This window comes from Thamnophis sirtalis, unplaced genomic scaffold (genome assembly GCF_051295495.1).
Source record: "Thamnophis sirtalis isolate CommonGarterSnake01/CBP01778 unplaced genomic scaffold, rThaSir2_p1.2 scaffold_1, whole genome shotgun sequence".
NCBI classification, from domain to species: domain Eukaryota; kingdom Metazoa; phylum Chordata; class Lepidosauria; order Squamata; family Natricidae; genus Thamnophis; species Thamnophis sirtalis.
The window spans coordinates 34,205,133-34,226,690 of record NW_028261381.1 but is presented as its reverse complement, the minus strand read 5'-3'; the positions used below and the strand labels follow the sequence as shown (position 1 = coordinate 34,226,690).

The 21,558-nt window shown below is 35.3% G+C and overlaps 1 protein-coding gene across 4 annotated transcripts in view; it reads right to left on the bottom strand.

Annotated features, from left to right (window-relative positions):
- PRPF40A (pre-mRNA processing factor 40A) overlaps positions 1 to 21,558 on the bottom strand; it is a 35,693-nt gene that overhangs the window by 6,012 nt on the left and 8,123 nt on the right. For 3 of the 4 annotated variants that reach the window (XM_087710456.1, XM_087710469.1, XM_087710475.1), the window contains 18 exons: positions 16,988 to 17,018; positions 15,663 to 15,685; positions 12,682 to 12,756; positions 12,484 to 12,594; positions 12,065 to 12,185; positions 10,150 to 10,174; positions 8,725 to 9,021; positions 7,388 to 7,496; positions 6,098 to 6,162; positions 5,824 to 5,988; positions 4,724 to 4,832; positions 4,162 to 4,312; positions 2,849 to 2,982; positions 2,335 to 2,449; positions 2,094 to 2,185; positions 1,805 to 1,921; positions 1,161 to 1,298; positions 452 to 565 (listed from right to left, as the gene is read on the bottom strand). In XM_087710456.1, the coding sequence (XP_087566582.1) occupies positions 452 to 565; positions 1,161 to 1,298; positions 1,805 to 1,921; positions 2,094 to 2,185; positions 2,335 to 2,449; positions 2,849 to 2,982; positions 4,162 to 4,312; positions 4,724 to 4,832; positions 5,824 to 5,988; positions 6,098 to 6,162; positions 7,388 to 7,496; positions 8,725 to 9,021; positions 10,150 to 10,174; positions 12,065 to 12,185; positions 12,484 to 12,594; positions 12,682 to 12,756; positions 15,663 to 15,685; positions 16,988 to 17,018 (1,992 nt within the window). The remainder of the gene's footprint in view (positions 1 to 451; positions 566 to 1,160; positions 1,299 to 1,804; positions 1,922 to 2,093; positions 2,186 to 2,334; positions 2,450 to 2,848; positions 2,983 to 4,161; positions 4,313 to 4,723; positions 4,833 to 5,823; positions 5,989 to 6,097; positions 6,163 to 7,387; positions 7,497 to 8,724; positions 9,022 to 10,149; positions 10,175 to 12,064; positions 12,186 to 12,483; positions 12,595 to 12,681; positions 12,757 to 15,662; positions 15,686 to 16,987; positions 17,019 to 21,558) is intronic. The other variant, XM_014061610.2, reaches the window with a different exon arrangement.

Below are 21,558 nucleotides of genomic sequence, written 5' to 3'. Positions count from 1 at the left end.
GTGCCTCAAGTGAAATCTGAAGCACTTTTTTCAAAGAATGTGCATAACTCTAGTGCTCATGAAGATTACTATCAATCATCAGTAGTATGCTCAAACTGACATATATTCCTAGGGTTTAAAATGACCCCAGTTACTATTTGGCGCGTGGTAATGTAATTGTAAAAAATAGAAAGTATCACCAATGTGTAAGGGAAAAATCATGCACGAGAATAAAGGATTGGGAAATTCCTAGAACATGTTCTATGGTTTCCTGCCACCACAGAGCAACGCCTTGGTTGAAGTTGGCTGGCCCACATTTTTCTGGACTGGTTCCACAGCTGCCCTTTGAAGATCTTTCTCACATCCACCAGTTTCAGCTGCATCAACATAGCTATAATACTCTTCAGTGAACATATAAAATAAGCATTCTTTGAGAATTTGTACATATCTACTAGAAAATATTGTGCTTAACTGGTATGTCAGATGTTACCTCCAGTAAATAAATGAAATCCTTAAATATTCGTTTTCTCTCTGATTCTAAAGTGATGTCTTCAAATGCTGGCTCTTTTACAAATCTCTCCCGAATCTATATCAAAAAGGAATTACATCAGTAATGCAAATTTATGAAGCAATGTATTCCTAAAAAGAAAACGTTTTGGTTTTTAAACCATGCCCCCAAAGAAATTGTTTATGAACCCACATTTCGCAGGAATTTATTTGCATACATCCAATTCTTGTCTTTTGTTTTCCATTGGTACATTGTAAGGTAAATCATAGATTTTCTGAAGCTAGTGATTTTTTAATTACCATATTAATTATTTTTATACTTATATAATTATATAATAAATATATAAATTATTATTACCATATGATTATAAAAGAAATCTGTACTTCGTAAAGAAACACACCAGTCACCCTTTTATGTTAAGAACTCCACTGAGAATTTCTCCATTTCATTATTGTTTCTCTGAATTATTCCTTAAAATACTTAAAACTTCATTCCTTGATAATATTTCTATAATCATTCCTCTTATACTTTGGAAAAGATTTGCTACTGATTACACTACATTTCTTGAAGATTATTTTCCAGTAATAGGTTAAATAATTAAAATAGTTGCAAAAAGTTATTTAATTTTTAAAATAAAATAAAAACAATTCAAAATGCTACAGGACATGCTTACATCTTCCCAGACTGCATCCATTTCAATGGGAGGTGTTGCTTGTTTTAACATGCTTTTAAAAGCAGACTCTTTTCGTTTCATTTTGCGAGCTTCTTCTTTCTCTCTTTCCCGTTCACGGGCTTCTGCTTTTTCTAACAACTGCATCAAAGATTCAAGGGGCCATTAAATGAAAGGATCATTGCAGGAAAGGAGGGTAAAATAGTCATAATGCAATATCATTGCAAAGCACTTTTCTTATCATTTGCCAGACATATAAGTTGTTCAGGTGTATCTACAAAATAATGGCTTGGCATTGCAAGAATAAGTCTCAGATTAAATTCTGGTCTGTGGATCTGTGCAAATTTTAATTTAGCTGTTCAGACGAAACAGGGCCACTGGCCAGGTCTTCCACTAGATTAGTATCTGAAATGACGCCCTCTGAACTCTTGCCATTAGAATTTCAATGTCAAACCAAGATCTGGCATTACCTAAATAGCCCAAGTGCGTATTTGGTATAATAATTAAAGTATAACAATGTATACTTTAGATTCAACAATACTAATTTTATATATTGACACTAGAGACTAATAATATTTAATAACACTGGACACAATCCATATCAAATGATATTAACATTTATTGATATATTTTTTTAAAAAACTTACGCTATTGAAAGCCAGTTTGATATTTCCAGCATCTAATGTGGTAGCTCTTTTAGTGGAACTGATGACCGTTACAAAGTCTTCAAAAGGAGTAGACACTTCAACTACAAATCCTTTATCCTGTAATACAATGGTTTTGATAATAATGAGAAATATAGGAATCCCACAGAAACAAATATTTGTAATGCAATTCTACTTTTTAAAAAACTAGCTCTAGATTGGGAAATAAATGTAATAAATTTGAATTGGAAACTCTGCTGCCCTCCTAATTTAAGAATGTATGTTACTTCACCTTTAAAATATCTTTGATTATCTTCTTTTCATCATGGTAGCGGGCTTTTAAATCTTCAACATAAAACTTGAAAAGATCCAGTGCTGTTGAACCTAAGGGGGTGGGAGGAGAAACACCTTATATGGGTCAAGAGTTATCTTTACTCAAGGAGCTCAATTTCTTAGCAATGTAAGAAATGACAAAAATATTCACAAACTTTATCCAAAAATTACTTAGCCTAAGCAAGAGGGGATACACTTACCAGGCTGACCAAGCATATTAGTAAACCTAATATCAGAACTAATAGTTGGATATAACTCCATCCAGGATGACATTGAGTGCAGCTGACCATGTTCATGCAACTCATCCAAAAATATCTGGGGGGAAAAGTGGAAAATGGGGAATATTGTAATTAAATTTTTAAAAAGCCAGACACTGTCCTTTTTTATAATCCCAAAAAGCATAAGGAATCTCTAATGTGAAAGACAAATCAGTTAGCTCTTCCAATGTACTAAAATCTCTCTTGCTCAGCATCTCTCCTCCAGCTTTTAACCTTGGAAAAAAATTTCCACACAAAGAAAGGAGATCACTGAAATATTCACAATGCTTAGAAATCACACAAGACTTGGGGAGATTAGTTTTTGCACTCTGAATCAGAACAGTTTTTTTAACCCACTTATTTTAACTGATTTTAAGCCAACTGATTTTTTTTAACCCACCCAATACTTAAAGCTCTGCAGTTGGTATTAAATAGAAGTTAACATTTTCTCAGTAACCTGAAACGATTCTCTGTTTTTTCGCTGTCGTCGCCTTTCCCTGAGTAAGCCTTTCTGCTTCTCCTCTTCTTCCTCTTTTTCCAGTGCTCTTATGTGTTCTTCAAAACAGATCAAGGCATCCTCCTTATCCATATCTACAAAAATAGGAGTACTTTTTAATAAAATTATATAGTACATCACTTAAAATACAAATCTCTTTGGTTTGTGATCTTCCCCAAGCTTCAAACACAAGCACTTTTTCTTCATGCTTGTAAATATTAAGCTAGGATTATGTTATCTCACTCTAAATAGGGTGCTGAAACACTGCAATATAGAGCTATGCAAAACTCTGTGACCATAAAATGGATAATTCCAAGTGTCCCCAAAGTGGCCTAATTTTATAATGGCACTTGCACAAAATTCAGCACACATCTGATATAACAGACAATAGAGTCTTTAAGCTTTGATTCATGGACTTGCAAAGGCAGATGAATACAGAAAGATCTGTGTCAAAGTGTGGCATAATTGATTTTTAGTGTTTCTGTGTATTTGAAGTAAACCAGTTGGTCCAGAACAACCACCTTAAAGGAAATGTCTTAGGCTTTCAGCCTTAAACTTAAAGACTAGATTTCTTAACCAACTGGCTTAAGGATTAAAAGTGAGATTTTAAAATTATAAACATGCAATTTATTCTATAACTTCATCTATAATTCAAATCCTATGTTCCCAACCTAAGGCTTTTTTTAAAGTACGGTAATAAAAAAGGGGTTTATTTCATACCATTATGAAGGCAAAAATTATGTGACACAGAGATTCTAAAAACTAAATGACAATGTACTGAAAATGCCTACCTAGTTGTCTTATTCATATGTACTGGTAAGATTTATTCACAATTCCTCTTGGAAACTGGACACAGATACAGTATTTATTCCTATACTTGCCCTATAGTAATTATTTAATTCAGAACAAAATAATTTCTTAATACAAATAAATGTTTTTATTCACGATCATAAGCTTAAAACTGTATCTCTATTATGTGAATCCAACTATTATTTCCACCAACAGAAGCAAACTTTGCTGAAAGAGACAGCTTTTGGGGGACAGGGAAATTTTTACTCTGTTTTATACAAATCTTACCACACTGTCCAAATCCATGGTAAATAAATCCAAGGTATTTGGAGAGGGTTTTGAGTGTGGTTATAATGGAGTGGTAAACTTATTCTGGAATGGCAAAAGCCTTCAATTATTATTTTAACAGTTTTAATAAATGAGTTATTATCAATTACACTAAAAAGTATTTTTTTTACAGAAAGGTAAAACACAATTATCCTTACTCTGAAGTTCTTCATCTTCTGCAAAGGTAGGATTGTCCATCAGATACTGCTGAGCCTCTGACCATGTAGTAGAGTAAGTGACATTAGCCATATTGTCCAGAATGTTTTTTAATGCCTCCCAGTTCCTCTTCCTTAGCTGTTTGGCTTGTTCCTGAAAAAAAGACAGACATAAAATATAATGATTTTTCTAAAATGCAGCATTGCCCATAATTGATATGAGAGACATGCACAAATATTGAACAACTGCACCCTATTTCTGTGGTTTGGCCTGAACTTTCAATTCTATAAAAATCATTCTTTGCAGGGAAAGGTGATAGGTGTTAATCTTAGCAAGGAACTACCAGGCTTTTTAATTTCTAGAAAAATCCAACACTAGAACATCAGGTTTTCTCTTTATTCCTTTGTTAATTATATAAGAAACAAATTCTATCACTTAACAATTACAAACATTAGGCATGACAGAAATTTGTTCTCCAAATCACAAATATATTGTTTAAATATATACATTATTATCCCGAAGTACAGCACAGATTTTTTTTGTTTAGGTTAGAAAGATAATTACCTTTTCTTTTTTTGACAAGAAGAATAGAACATCTTCATATATTTCAAGGCGATCACGTTCAGAAATTGCATTCCAGACTTCCAGCTCTCCAAACATTTGTTCAGCTTTTCTACATACAGGAATACAAAAAATATATAATAAATCTATTAAAAACATTTTATTTTGACTTCATTCTCTCTTGATAGCTACCAGCATCTTATTCCTACTAGCATCTAAACTAGTTATTTTTTTCTTCTTGATAAAAAGGAACCAGATCTGAAAAGTATTTTGAACGTCAACCACTAATATTTGTATTATTGTTTTTCCCAATTTTCTCTATCTCTAATTCAGAGTTCCCCAACCTTTCCAGCTTTGCAAACTGGATGGGGGTCGGATGATGGTTCTGTGCAAATGGAGCACACGCGCACACACACTCGCTACTTGCACAAGTGGGAATGCGCGTGGGCACTCACCCCACCAGTTCCACGGCTCATTTCAAACAGCTCAAGGCTCAGTTGTGGGTCATAGCCTGGGGCTTGGGGCCCCCTACTCTAATTCATTCCAAAGATTTTCCTTCAATTTCCTTATCAACTAACATTGAAAATATTTATTTACCAACAGGATAGCACTCTGCCCACTGCTTGGCCTGAAATCGAGGCCTGGGGGCAGCAGCAGTAGGCAAAGACTGCTGAAGGCTGCCATTGCTAAGGTCTACCATCTCTAGTACTATGCCACAGCAAGCCCATGCTCTCTGGCACCATCTACCCCCCCTCTCAAGCCTGTAGCCCTCATCCATTAACCTGCATGCTTGCGGTTCCTGCCTCACATGTTCAGAGGTTTTCATTTAATGAATCCTGCAATCCTACAGAGCAACCAGGAATACCAGAATTTCAGCTCCTCAGCAATGGAGACATGCAATGACCTGCTTTACGACTGCATCATTTGGTATCACATATCATTTTCTCAATTGCCATAATAACACAAGGACTACCCGTACTGTCATTCCCCCAGTCTACATAGTTATTGCAATCTGTGTGCAGACATAGAGTTCCTAAGGAAAGATCTGAGCCACGATACTAAGATTTTAGCATTGGACTGTATTGTATATTAGCTCATCTTACTTGTATCTGGTTGTTGATGTCATTTTTTCATGATTCTCAAGGAAACGCTGAAAAGACTCTTTTGCTTCCTTGTATTTTAATCTTGCTTCTTCTTTTTCTTCCTTCTCTGTATGTACTTTGTAAGCATTAAAGGCTTGCTTTTTCTCACTTAATTTTGCCAAAGCGCTGCAAATTGAGGAAACATAAACTAGAATTAGTCTCTTTATATCCAAGTCATTGGGGGGGGGGTGTGAGTCATTTTTGCAATGAATCGTTTAAAATAATCTAGGGATACCTGTATCTTGGATCATTAATGATCATTTTCATAGCTTGCTCCCAAGAGGCAGTGGATGGCACACGCTGTGAAGATATAAATCACACAAGTTCTGGAACTGACATTTTGTTTTCACAAGTGAGGAGCTTAAAAAGAACTGCTTCATCTTATGTAATTTTCTGTTCTCTAAAGCAGTGGTCTCCAACCTTGGCAACTTTAAGACCTGTGGACTTCAACTCCCTGGCTGAGGAACTCTGGGAGTTGAAGTCCACAAGTCTTAAAGTTGCCAAGGTTGGAGACCACTGATCTAAAGGAAATAAGTTATCTGGCTTGATATTTTACAATCAGGATAATACATTTTTTTACCCAATACAGTTAATACACTTTCCCAGAAAAAGTTATATAATAGGGATGACAAATATCATGCATAACACACTTATATCGCCATGATGTCACAGAATCCTTCACATTTCTAGAAAAAGCAAGTTCAAGAATACTTATTTGCCAATTCTTGTTTTTAAAGGTATTAAAACTATCACTCAGAAAACATTATTTTTTTGATTCAGGTATGTTTCAGCAATCACAAAGAATGAAATCATGATGATTAAGGAGAATATTCATAATTTTAAACATGCCTAACCTTCTTTCTTACCCCAACTTATCTGCCTAGAGTTAGAGTAGTTTATTTATATGCCGCCCTTTTCCCTGGGGGGGACTCAGGGCGGCTTACAACTCGAAAGGAGGGGAAAACAAACAGACTAACACCTAAGATAGTACATCATTAAAAGCACAACATTCATACAATTCGGGTGGGTTACGGTCTTTAGCCTCAGGCCTGACGGGATAGCCAGATTTTGAGGGCTGTGCGGAAGGTCTGAAGGGTGGTGAGGGTACGAATCTCCACGGGGAGATCGTTCCATAGGGTCGGAGCTGCCACCGAGAAGGCTCTCCTCCGCGTGGTTGCCAGTCGACACTGACCGGCAGATGGAACTCGGAGGAGGCCTAATCTATGGGATCTAATTGGTCGAATGGAGGTGATTGGCAGTAGGCGGTCTCTCAAGTACCCAGATCCACTACCATGAACTTTAAACTAAAACTTTAAAAACCTGTAACTGCCTTGTCTATATTAAAAAACCTTTTTCCCCATGGATTTTTACAGGACACCTAATAAAATCCACTCATTTAGATAAAGTATTTGGCATTTAGTTTTGCGTGAATGTCATTCAAGTTCTTACAAAAATCAGCCACTCTCCTAATCAATTATATTTGTAATACTTGAAATTTAAAGAATAGTTGACTCAGTATAAAAACCTTTTCCTTCAATAGTTCTTTAAATGCTTGCTTTGCTTCTTCTTTTGTATTCCAGGTATACGTTTTTTTAACCGGCTGGGCTTCCTCTTCCTCCTTTTTTGGTACAACACTATCAATTTAAAAAAAAAGTTTGTGACTTTAACAAATAGCTGCATTAATTAAATGGAATAATTACTGAGGCAACAAAACCGCGGATGACAAAATCGCGGTCGACGAAAGCGCATATGTGACGTCATCACAGCGCGACGGAAAAGATCAAAAAAGATCAAAAAATGTAAAAATAAAGCTAAAACCTTCCCCTAACCCCCCCAAACCTAACCCTAACCCTAAACCTAACCCTTAACCTAACCCTAAACCTAACCTTAAACCTAACCCTTAACGTAACAAAAACCTAACGCTAACCTTTAACCTAACGCTAACGCTCTAACCCTAACCCTAACCCTTAACCTAACCCTTAACCTAACCCTAACCCTTATGTGAATCGGCTTGCTGTAATTTAATTTTTATTTCAATTTTTCGATCTTTTTCGTCGCGTTGTGATGACGTCACATACGCGATTTCGTCGACCGCGCTTTTGTGGAACGCGCTTTTGACGGGTCACGGATACACTAGATGTCCCTTAAAATGACCACTCTTTAGAAAGCTAGAGTGTTCCTTAAGCCTACCCTCCAAAATCAGCCCCTTTTGAGTTTTGGCTCCTCCCACTTTTGGAGTGCAGTTCTCAATGTTACGCAAAGCTTAAAGTGGCCCCTGAGACGACCCATATTACATATTCTTGCCATGAAGAATTCATTATTCAAGGTTTAATCATTTAATTCATTATAAATTAAGTCTGACCAATTTTTCAGGCTATTGCAAAATGGAATGGGTCTAGCAAGTTGCTTTCTGTTCATTGGATATATAGTCTATCATAAATGAGATGAAATTTGAGACAGAGATGGCAATATAAAGAAACACCATGTATTGAGTTGGAAAAACAAGGTTCCAGGTTTTACAAGAAGGTTCTCTAGCAAGAAAACTAACTGAAAGATATCCTGGAAACTTTTCTCTCTCTTATCTTTGCTACAGGAAAAGGAAAAGAAATTAAAAGATAATCTATTTAACCAAGCCTCCATTGTGGCTGTTTTTTCCTATCGCACAATTTAAGATGACAAGGCCCTAAAGGTACTAGAAGTTAATAACAACTAAAACCAAACAAACAAACAACCAAACAAAGTGTTTTTCTTGTCTTTTCTTCTTCTATTTTTTTAAAAGAAAAGAAACCCATTTTTCCCTCCCAAACAATGAAAGATTCTCTTGAAAAATAATAGATGAGGTTATTAAGAATTATTACTTACTCCAAGGATTCTTGCTTTGGAGTTTCTTCCACAGAGTTTGTGATAACTTCCATGCTCTGCTCTTGTACAACAGGAGGAGCCGCTGGCTGTACCTGCTCATCTGTTGAAGGAGCTACCCCAGCATCATTTTCTATAACTGGAGCCATAGCAGAAGGCTCCGTTTCTGGAGCTGAGGCCACGGCAGGAGCAACAGGGGCTGACGGCATAGGTACTGGCATTTCAGGAACACTGGCAGCAGCAGCTGGAATCCCTGATGCAACCGCAGCAGATGAAACTGGAGCAGATTCTTCGGATTTGCTGTTATTGAAATAGAAATCATTTTTTGTTCTAAAAATCCTGCCAAATTCATAAAGATCATATTTTCCACTGCACATCTGTAAATAACTTTCCCCCATGAAAAGTCCAATTTGTAACTGATTTACAAGACAGGGATGGCATCAGTTTCTATCTTTCTACATCTCCTTCACAATAGGCATGTTAATGTTTGACAGCATCAATGCCTTAAAATTTCTACTAAAAGTCTAATGAAATGCAGGCTGTTCTATTACACCTGAGTTAAAATGTGCTTTTTATTATTCCTAATCTGTTCATCAATTTCACTGGATATAAAGTCACTTATTAAGACAGGAAAATCTTCCTATACATTCAAACTTACAATTTCCACACTTATTTTTACATAAAACTGAGAGGCAAGCTTCTTCCTTCCAAATTACAAAAAATAGTTGCTAACATACATTATTTGTGCATATTTAATTAAACAATTTCCAACTTAAAATTTGTACAGACTGATGTTCCATTATCAATTAAGTTTCTCCTTACAGCCTCATGCTAACAAGTTTTTTTGGCAGGAGGTAAATCTCACAACTCAAACTTCCAAAAACCCCTTTCTATTGTTTTTAAGACTTAAGGGATACATCAATAGGAAAAGCCTCAGATTGTGACTGTTATGTTCCTCAAAATTAAGAGGTCACAATACTGTAATTGGCTGTCAACATGCACTCATTTTAACTAAGTTTATGAAAAGGCTGAATTATTTCCTAGGGAAATATCAATTATTTCCTTAGAAATGAATATCCAGTAACACGCATTCTTTGTTTATATCAGTTATTGAACAATTAATATCAGCAGGCTGAGAAGCTAAAACTGTGTAAAATTCAGCTGCTGGGATGCAAACCAGGAATGATATAGTACTAGGATTGTTTCAAACCCTGTTAAGATTGTCAATCATTTTCTGAATGTAATTCAAAATACTGGTTTCAACCTTGATGCTACATATATAATTTTACCTAAGTACTTTCTGAGATATTGTATTTAATTTCTACTTTTTCTGCTTCCAAATAGGTTTTTAAAATAAATTAATCTTTTCATCAGTTTTGACTGCATTTTATACAAAGACATCTTTAAGAAAAGTGTTTGTAAGCATACCTGTTTTCTTCTGCTTTAATCATTGCTGTAAAAGAACAACAAAGAAGTATTTATATATTTAAGATATTGTCTATCATTTTAGAGATAGACCCTAAAACATTTTGCATGTGAAAAATCACTTTTTTATTTTTAAGTGAAAATATAGTATAGCCTATATGTCAAAAGTGTTTCATGAATGAATGGATAACTTTTTCAGACCACAGAACACAAAGGGTATTTTAAAAATGCACAGATGTCAGATGGAGATATGGCAAACTGAAGACATCTTCGCAAACACAAAGCCAATGACCATGGCAAAGACCAAAGAACCGGTGAGTAAACCAACATTCTGGAACTTCTCCAGATGAAGAGAGGATGAGATTGCTCAAATTTGTTTTGAATAGCAGCTCTTCACAAGCAGAAAATAGGACAGTGATTTTCCACAGGTCTGAATGCCAGGGAACAAAAGGATTAACCATTTTGTTCACAACCATAGTTTAGCATTACAATGACCCTAAATTTGCAAGCCCTTCAAAATTACTTTTGAAAATTACCTATTAACTTAAAGTTATTAGAAATCTTCGGAACAACATTTGAAAACTCATTGGGTAAATTAATCTTACTGCTGAATAAAAGAAAAAATAATTAAAAGTTTAAGAACTTAATTTAAAATAGATGGCAAAAAACTAAGTAAGATTTTGATATATTAAAAGTTATAAACAACAAGGAATTTAACAAATTTGGAAAACTGACTTTCACCATAAGATTTTGGAATTAACTATCAAAATAATTTCTCATTAGAAACAGACTTATTTTGACTATTCTGGCTATTGTAAATCATACCAAAGATTAAATTACTTTGATGATTTTAGGACACTAGACACTAAAGGGGACCAAATATTCTAAAGGGAGAAGGGAAAAATACAAGTGTGTTCTAGATGTCAGTTAATAGTGGGACTTACAAAATGACACAAAATATTAAGAGAACGGAGCCCAAAATTAGTAACTACAACATCGACACTGTCAATAATGATTATCTGCTTCTATGGCTACACTACTCTAAAAGGTGTTAACGAAGTAACCACAGATGTGAAATAAATTTAATCTGACATAGCAGAGGAAGTATCAAAACAGGCTTTATCTCATAGCACAGAAATCTATGTAATGGATAAAGAAGAATGAAAGAGAAATCAAGTCATACAACATTTGATTAGATTAGAGATTAAGACTGTTAGAAGTAAAAGTAAGGCATGTAAAATGGCTAATTTGATTAAGGTTAAAATAAAACATTGTTTTGCAAAGATCTAGCAACCTTTTAACTGCTTAATTGCTGGGACCAGGATTGAAAAGTTGATGTTTTATGAATTTGCTCATAGATAGGGGATGGGATGAAGATATTTGTAACCATAAAGGGATTTACAAATACTTGTGATGAATATTGGAAATCACTTCTTTATATATTTCTTTTCTTTTTCTTCATTATATCATTTCTTTTCTTTTTTCTGTGTTTTTCATTCTTTTTTCTATTCTTTTCTCTTTTTCCAAGTTTAGTTTGTATTAATGCTTACACTTGTTATGCAAATTCTTATTGAACATTATGTGCTAGTATAAATCAGTAATCATTTCAGTACAATTTTGGAACTTCCTACCAATTCCAGTCCCAAATGCTAAAGATAGATCACTGCCTAAGATCCTTTAGAATTGCTGTCTGAGATTTGCTGCTGGTTCTGTGCAACAGTTTTTCCTCTATAGTTACTGAGGGTGACTGTATCCTTTTATCTTTTGTCAACAATAATTTATCCAATTATTCTTCTAACTAAAACATTTAAAATATCTTAGATTATTTTATTATATGGTCTGAATGTCCTATCTTCACTAACTGGAATTGCCACAATCTATAAAGTAGCTTATGTTGAAGATAAAGCATCATAATTACCTTCAAGATCTTCAAGTTCTTTGGGTTTTGCCCAACGTGATTCTTTTGTTTGAGAGTTGTAGTAATAAGGCTTTCCAGAATCAGATTTGTACTCTTTCCATGGGCATTTTGACAACAATTGCTAAGGAAGGGGAAACAACACAATATCTGAAGCCATTCTATAATACAGAAATGAATGTAGTAAAATGCTTTTGAAATCTTTGGATGAAGACGCAAAATTGCAAAGATACAAGTTACACACAATTCCTTTTATGAAATAAAACTCTTTGGGCATACTCTGCCTAGTGCAGCATTAATATGAAGACTAGGATATTAAAAATGCACATCAAAAGGAACGTTTTTCTTAATAGTAAATATTTATTTTTCATTCAGTGAGACATGGATAGTGAAATAATTACATGCTCAATTGCTTCCTTTACCTCTGCAGGGGTTTTAAGATCATCTGGTTTCTCCCAGGTAGACTGCTTGGTCTCAGTATTGTAATAGTATGTTCTCCCATCTGGTGATTTATGCTCTGACCACGTAGATTTCTAAGGAAAGTAGAACATTCTATAGAAAATTTGTTTTGGGATTTTAAAATAGAGCATAACAAAGCTATTAAGAGAAAAACACGACACCTGTTTTGAGGGCTCTTCATTAGTAGAGTTATTGGTTGGAGTGGCTTGTTGCACTGCACAAACTGGAGGTGTAGGCTAAATAAAGAAAATATGAATTAAGTTTAATCCAGTGAAATACAGTTTGTTTTTATTCAAGAGATAAAAGGGATAACCTTGTTCCTTAATTTTATTTCTGTACTTTAGAAAGCAAAGGTTTTGTTCACATTGCTTTTTAAGCCTTTATCAGATATTAACAAAAAATAATGTCACTATAAATCAATGTATTTCTTTCGGTGTTATAAAATGCTTTTAAATAGTCCCAATGAAAAGTTCATTATCTGGTTCTCTTGATAGATTCTAAATGCTAGGGATGTAATCAAAAGGGATGCATGCTTGTTTATTACATAGTTATTTATCCAATCAAATTAATACATTGATGATGGCAGTTTGTGCCAATGGGATAAGACCAAATCTCATGAGTTACTGGTCCAACTTCTCAGTTGGAATTTGAAAAGCAAAGCAATTGGAACAAAACCTTACTGAATATTCTCTGACATGTTCAATATAAATAAAAGAATCTGTCATTTCAAGATCATAAGATGCTATTGCCATCTCTCCTGCTAATCATATTTTTATGATCCACCTTGTTTCTGATTCAAATCTATAACCAAATCTACAAAATGGCAGTTATTCAGAAATTAAAAGTACAACAATGGTGAATAGGAAACTCCTGCTTCCATTAAATGTAATAATGCTTACCAGAATAGCCTAGCTTCATTAATGTTTTTAAAAAATAAATCTGCATTATATAGAAATGAAATAACTGATTGCAATGATCAAACCCAAGTTTCAAATGTGCTGATAGTAATGGAGAAGTGAACAGAATAGGATCTTAATTATTTTATAACAGGTGATTGCATAGCTATATGCAAATAGCTATGTGTGAAATTAAAAAAACTCAAAAAAGTAATGGAGACATGGAAATATAAATTTATACTAAAGATGAATACTTTTCAGATGTGAGGACATGAAATTTGAGATTTCAAGACAGTATTTGCTGTCCTTTTCAAAGCCTTTCTATAAGACACACTCATCTACAGCAGGGGGCAGCACCTAATCAATTCTGATGTCAGAAACCTTATCAGCATAATAAGGGAAATAAAGTTGAAAAATACATCCAAGAAGACGATGATGAAAAATCACTTCTACAATAAAGCCAAGAAAATTCATCAACATATTAATATGATTACAAGGATTCAAAACTCACTGTAGGGACACTTTTATATACTTTCCCTGTGTGGAAAGTGGAGCCTATAGGGATTGCTTATGAAAATGGTTACAGGTAGAGTTCATTTGTTTAATGATAGTTCTAAGTTATAATGGCTGTGGAATAAGTGACTTACAACCTGTCCTGAAAATCATAACTGCTGCAGTGTCCCTGCAGTCTTTTGATTGCAGATTCGGTACTTGGCAACTGGCAATAATAAGGATTGCAACATTCTGCATTCACATAATCATGATTAAAGGTTTTCCCAGTTTGCTTCTGACAAGCAAAGTTAATTGGGGAAGCTGGATTCGCTTAAGCACATGAGTCACTTCATGACCAAGATTCACTCAATGACTACAATAAACTGGTTATAAAATGGCGTCCGGCCACATGATGACTTATTAAGGATTGCACTGCTTAGCAAACAAAATTCCAGTCCCAACTTTGGTCACAAGTTGAAGATTACTGTATCCCTGAAAATTCTCAAGGATTCAATAAGAAACAAAAACATTTTATAACTTAAAAATTGTGTTTCTATGCACATTTGTATTATAAAAACATTAAAAAAATATTCATAACACCCCGACTGGAGTTACATATACTATGTTCTTACATGCTCTGAGAAGTAATTCCTAATCATTGCTATATTAGCTATTGGGGAACTTGTAAACTGAGGAATTGTAGCCTAATTCAGTCACAATTTTTGCTTCTCATTCTTGTTCCAGAATAGTTACAACAGATTAAGAAGCATTTTATTCTGTTCTTATGACAAGGGTCTCTGGGAGACATGTGGCATAAAAAATTAATAAAATATACAACAACAAAGTACAATTACTTAAGGAGAGGGGTATCTACATATTGGGGAAAAGGCTCAAAAATCTATAAAATAGCAGGCATGGTATTGGGATCCAAGCCCTGCCCAATTTGTATACATATACAGCAGGGTTTGCATTTTAACATAACACCTGATAACATGTAGATTTTGAACATCCTATAGGTTTCCTTAGTTAAGAAGTATGGCTAGTTTTTTAACAGTGGTTCATTAATATTCCATATTATCATTATTTAATAGTTTGTCCTGGTTTGGATGTAACAAATCAGAACTAGCTGAAATATCAGGCATGATCCTGCCATAATTAAGCATTTTTGAATGAATTCCATCAAGGGAAAATGTTTACTATATCTTAAATGTAATTTAATGTAAAGTTTTGAATAAAATGAATCAGAGGTGGGTTCCTACTGACATTGGTACAGATTCGCTTTGCACGCGCTTCCCACAGTTCCTTGTAAATTGTTCTGTACATGCGTGAAGAATGTGAAAAACTACTAAAAAACATCCTGGCAATGGTAGTAGCGACCAGGGAATTGGTTCGGGGAGTGGCCAGCCTGGGTCACTGCTGGTTCTGCAACCAAGGCCAAATTACCACTACCTGTTCCCCTGAACTGGTGCGAACGAGTAGGAACCCATCTCTAGTTCTATAATATCTAGTTCAAAATTGCATAAGTGGTAACTGTATGTATATGGTACAAATTATGAGTTCTGAAGCCAAGTTACTGTTACTTTACCTGCATTACTTATCCTATTCAAACCTTATATCTAAGTATGAGTGTTCTAAGACTTTGGCAAAGTTAAGTACTCAACAAAGTGCTTGCTTTAATATAAGAGGGAGAAAGACAGCAGGGAAACTGGCTAGAAATGACCAAATTACTAAGAAAACAAAATGTGCTTTCTTACCTGAGTTCCAGGGGGAGCTAAACCTATGCAGAAAAAAAATGAGAAACCAATGTTATGGAAATACTAAAACAAACCCTTCCTGATTTATTTAATGTGATTCAAAAAAAGCTTTCAAGTTTATTAAAATAAATTGGCACCCAAGTCCTATATTTAACAGCTTACTTGCCAGGAACTATTTTAGGCAGAATGTCATGGATGTACATTTTGGCAGAGGCCACATTTAATTAATACAATTTATACTTAAAAAGAAAGGCAGAAATAATAAAAAAAATAAAAAGGCAGATCATAGGTGTTCAGATGTTAGTTATGGGTTACATGCAATCAGCCAAATCACATTTTAACTACCTAATTTCCTAGAAAGCATTTTTCATGCCAATATTCCAAGTACTTCTCTTCCAGAGCACTGATTAGATTCATATACTACGCAAAGTTAGCTGGGTTGGTTGGATTCACTTTCGCATGTTGCGTGAATTCACCCACTGTGCTCTACAAATATCTTTTTATTGTCTAGCAAAAATATGGTTTATTCAAAAAATAATACATTGAAACCTCAACTTATGATAGCAATTGGGACTGGAATTTCCATTGCTAAGCAATATGGCCATAAAGCGTGGGCATATTGCTTAGTGAAGGCAATCCCTGCAGCCCCAGTTGATGTTAACAGAACCTCATGTTTATTAAGCAATTAACCAATACAACCAAAGTCCGTGGAAAGGTCAGCAGAAAGTCCTAGGCCCACAGGCAGGTGAGTGGCTGCTGCTTAGTGGGGGAAGGAGCAAGAGGTGCACAGGAGAGGATGCATGAGGGGATGGCGCAGGTATGCAAGAAGGTCAGGGAAAGTATGAAGGGGTGCGCAAAAGGAACCATTTGAGTCAGGTATGCAGGATGGCAAAGATGCCAGGAGATACATGAGAAGTGCTGGCTGGGGAAGGTGCAAAGGAATGTACAAGAGGCTTCGGAGTCCAGAGAGGGTACAAATAAATTCTTACTTTATGCTTTGATATTTTGTGACATGATTTAATATAACCACTCAGTCACTCAGGTGAGACAGGTAGTATAGCAGCATGATGATTGAAAAAATAAATAAAAATATAGCTGATGGGATAACACAATACTGACTACTCTGTTGTTAGAATTATTTCCCCTAACAATTGTTAGATCTAAAGACCATAAAGTTTGTTTGTTCCATTATAAAAACAGGCATTTTCAAATTTTCTTTTGATAATTAAATTAACGGCAAAATTTAATTTATTTTTAATTAGAAAAAATAATATTTCTTCTAACAGCCTAAATTACTTAACAAATAATTGATTATTCATACATACCAATTTGCGAATCCATGCTGTTCACTCCTGGCTGTAAAAAACCAAATATATATATATATTTCATGCCGCAGACAAAAAGGTATCTCAGTCCAATTTGAGATGACAACACAGAATAGATAGACAGACAGACAGACAGACAGACAGACAGACAGACAAGAGAATATTCTCTTGCCATTTAAAAAAAAAACACTTCCCATTGCAATCTTTTGTGCTTGTATTTTCTGGTTATTTCCTGTCCAAGTACTAATCAGATCCAAACTTGTTTTTCAAAACCAGACAATATTGGCTAGGAAGAAAGAAAACTATGGACAGATCTCAACATATAACCAATAGGGACCAAAAAAATTGTTGTTGAATGGTGTGATTATTAAGTAAGGCAGAATGCAACTGAACACAGTTTGACAAAATTTTCCATAATTTCCAGCTTCTAAGTTGACTTTGCTTTACAGAAGCTGGCCAGGATGGTTGCAAATGTCAATCTGCAGGAAACTGATCATCATAAATATGGAGCAATTGCCAAGTTCTCAAATTATGATCACATGACTGTGGAGCACTTAGACAGTTCTTAAGTGCAAGGACTGGTTGTAAGCCATTTTTTTGCAGCACCACTATTAACTTTTAAGTTTGCTAAATGAATGACCTTTAAGTGAGGACTACCTGTACTGTGTAAGAAAATTACACTGGTATGTCTATAGCAGTGATGGCAAACCTATAGCACACGTGCCAGAGGTGGCACTCAGAGGCCTCTCTGGGCACATGCGCCATTGTCCCAGCCCAGTTCCATTGCATTTCTCTGTCGCGTTTCTTGCCATCATTCTCATCAATTCCAACTTCTTGTGAAAGAAAAAGATCTTATGAAGTTGGAATTGATTGAATGAAATTTTTTAGTCCTACAAACTTTTGTTTCCCTGCACACGATAGCGAGAAACACCACAGAGAAACGAAACGGAGCTGGAAATCAGGTAGGCAAAGAAATACTTGGGGAAAGTGAGGGCATCTGGGTGGTGCTGGGTGGGGCAAGCTCTGTGGCGCAGCAATGGCAAAACGGGCAACGGAGCGGCCCTCTCTTCTCCTGCTCCATTTCAGCGCAGCGGCCAGGATCCACTTTGATAGCGGGGGGGGGGGGGGGAGATTTGTCTAGCCAAACTAAGCTTGCAGTCTCCCCTACATTGGGATCAGATTTGATCGGGTCGGTCAATGGCTCCATCGGCAATGAAAAAAATAGCCCCATTGTGCCACACCTCCTCCTGCCACCAAGCGCGCCCAGCCATATGTGGCCTTTCCTCTGTCTTTCTTTCCCTCACGGATCGGGGTGGACAAAAAACAAAATGAGGCCACCCCCACTAAACAAGCAGCAGCCGAGGTGGTGACGGAGTATAAGACAGAGAAGCAAAGATTATAAATTGATAACTACCCATATTATACTTTATTATACTTTTCAGCCCTAGACCATCATAGTGTTTGCAGAGCCCTTAGAGAAAGGTATGGGATGGGGTGGGGTGGGGGAGAGAATAAGCATAGTTCTTTATTGGAACCACTCATCAGACAAAGAAGCAGAACCAAAAAAAAAAAAAAAAAAAAAGCTATCTGGGCTCCATACAGTGGATTCAAAGCATCCCTAACCTTTTCCTGCAAAATACTGGCCATGTACCAATAACTTTGCCCTCCCCCATTTCTTGTTTTGAATTTCCTGTCCAAAGGTAATTGGATTTTTTTGCCTTGTAACCAAAGGTATCTAGGCTCAGACTGTGCCTTCTTCTGTCCCAGACAGGACATTTTATGGCGTTAGTTTTCTTCCAGATAAATAATTGATGGGTAATAAGTTATGAGGAAGGCAATGTCTCTTTCAATAATAGAAATTAAAACTATTTTATTTTAACAAGAAGTAAAAAATATACAGAGAAAATTGGGATAAGAAAATGAAGAGAAAAACCAAGAAATGATATTACAAAAGTTTCCCTTTTTATTGTTGCTAAACGTAATATTTCAAAGCATAAAAAAGAATGAAGGTGCATAATTAAGTTTTTCTTGGAACAATTAGTTGAACTCTGCCTTGTTTATCATTATTTTAGGTAGTAAAACCTCAGTATTCAGGTTAAATTGCAGTGTTGGCATTTTGCGATAAATAAGTGGGTTTTCGGTTGCAGTTTGGGCACTCAGTCTCTAAAAGGTTTATTATCATTGGTCAATAGTCACCAGCTATGAAGCTCAGCTCAAAGGACACTATTTTTTTTTTAAAAAAATACATGTTAAGTATTATTTATTTTGGGGAAGTAAACAGTCACTACCATTTCATGCAGATTCCGCATGTTTGGATCTTAGGAATGTGTTTTGTGTACAATCATGCAAGATTAGTGCTCTCTATATGGAAAGCCTTGAAGACCATCTGAAAGTTTCCTCTGGTCCAGAATGCATTATTTGATTCAAGATGTAGCTATTACCTATAAAGCCCTACATGGCATGAGGCTCAGTTGCTTGAGGGTTCCTTTGACTAAGCAATGCCATTTATTAGGACACTGTAAGTACACCTTCTCTAAAGGAGCACCTGCCATCTAGAATGAGGCTCCCTAAGATCCAAAACCACTTGCTGGTATTTGAAGGGTCTTGAAGACCTGACAACAGTGACTGAAGCTTCCTTCAGACTATGTGGGTTGTTTTCCTTTGGTCTCATCTGGCTTTGTCATCCTGTCAATTTTACTCTTTTTTAAATCTCTTTTTTTCTTGGTTTAAAGTTTCAGACAACTTGTAATCCACCCAGACTTGGTAGAAGTTGGGCAGCATTTACTGTAAATATAATAAATTACTACTTTCTCTTAGCAATTATCTATTTCTCTCAATCATCAATTTAGCATCCTCAAATATCATTTATATAGGCAGTTTTAGTCAGCATGCTGAGTTAGTACTAAGAATACTATCTAAAAGAAGTACTACCACATACATAGAAAACAATATATTGTATCTCCATCTTAATAATCTGAGATGACTTTCCTAAGTTTTTAAAATTTAACGGTAATGCTTTCAATTTTGACCAAAAACCAAATGCAGTTGTTCAGAACAAGAGTAATGACAAAGCCACTCCCAGAAAGCTGATTTGAAGAACTTGCAAAGTCACTAGAAATGGAGATGGGAGGAGATGAGTCTTAGTGATAAGAGGTATTATTTTGATTTATATCCTGCCTCTCTTCCAAGAGACCTCTCAGATAAAAAATCAGCTTTTGAAAAAGACAATTAATATATTAAAGATGAAAGAGATCAAATTATTTTTAAAAATTACAGGATAATAATGTACATTTTACTGTATAGAACACAAAATGCATAGATTTTTGTAATGCTGCTTGTGGAGAATTAGCATTATTTCATAATTAACTGAAAATGGAGACCAAAAGAAAGAAAAGAAATGCTTGCATGTCTGAACAAAATCACAGGCTACTGTCAATAAAAATGAAAAGCAATTGAGGAAGCATATAGGGAGAAAATGTAAGTAATTCAGTTTTGATTCTTTTCTAGGATGTTTAAATTGGATAAGGTGGTGGAAACTAGACAAAGAAAGACAAAGATTCTATAGGAAATGCTTTGATTCCTCTTCACTGGTTCACTGTATTTTTTTACTGTCTATACAAGAGGGATTTTCCTTTCTCATTATCTAGTACAGAAATATACTGTAGTCTATTTATTTAGCCATGTGAAATCAAGATTATTAATGACAATCAGGCAAATAGCAAAAATATATAAATAACAGAATGCAAAGAGACAATATAAAGAGAATAGGTAAAATAAATCCCTGACCCCTAAAAGATTCAACGAGAGAAAGAAAGCTGAAGAGAAACATCTTGCAACAGAAATGTTGTGTGAGCTATCAGACAACGTAGAGTAACAATCTGAAATAATGATTAAGTCAAAGAAAAAAGATTGTAATGCAGAATAATCGGGAAGTAAATCCTACAAATATTATCTATAATTTTTTTCACTTATTTACCATTCACACTCCATGCCCAATTTCAACTTCTGTTCACACCATGAATTTGGCATCAATTTGGTTTTGAGATTGTTACCCTCAACTTTAGAATTTGCTTTGGTTAACACTTCAATGAGAGACTATCAGGGAAATCTAGATCTACTATTAAATCATCAGGTATTGAGACAAGTTAATGTAACACAATAGATAACTATTAAAGCTAAACTAGCCATTCTAGTAAAACAAAATAATCTATTTTACATTTTTCATGTGTACCTATAAAGCAGAGGTTGAGACATAGAACTTAAATAACAAAGAGAATGCTTGTTCCTGCCTCCTATTTGCAATCTAGGTACAGGTACTGTATTTCCCTGAAAATAAGACCCAGTCTTATTTTTTTGCCACCAAGAGGCAGTAGGTATTATTTTGGGGGGGGGGGTGGTGTCTTTTCCACTGTCTCACGTCATGGCAGCAGCACTAACACCCCCACCCAGCAGTAGCCCACTTCTTCTGTGACCGCTTTCCAAAGACTTCTGACGGCAAAACGGAGGCCGAGGGGGGCACTGTGCGTGTCAATTCAGAATTCGTTTCTCAGTTGCAGAGGCCATTCCTGAAG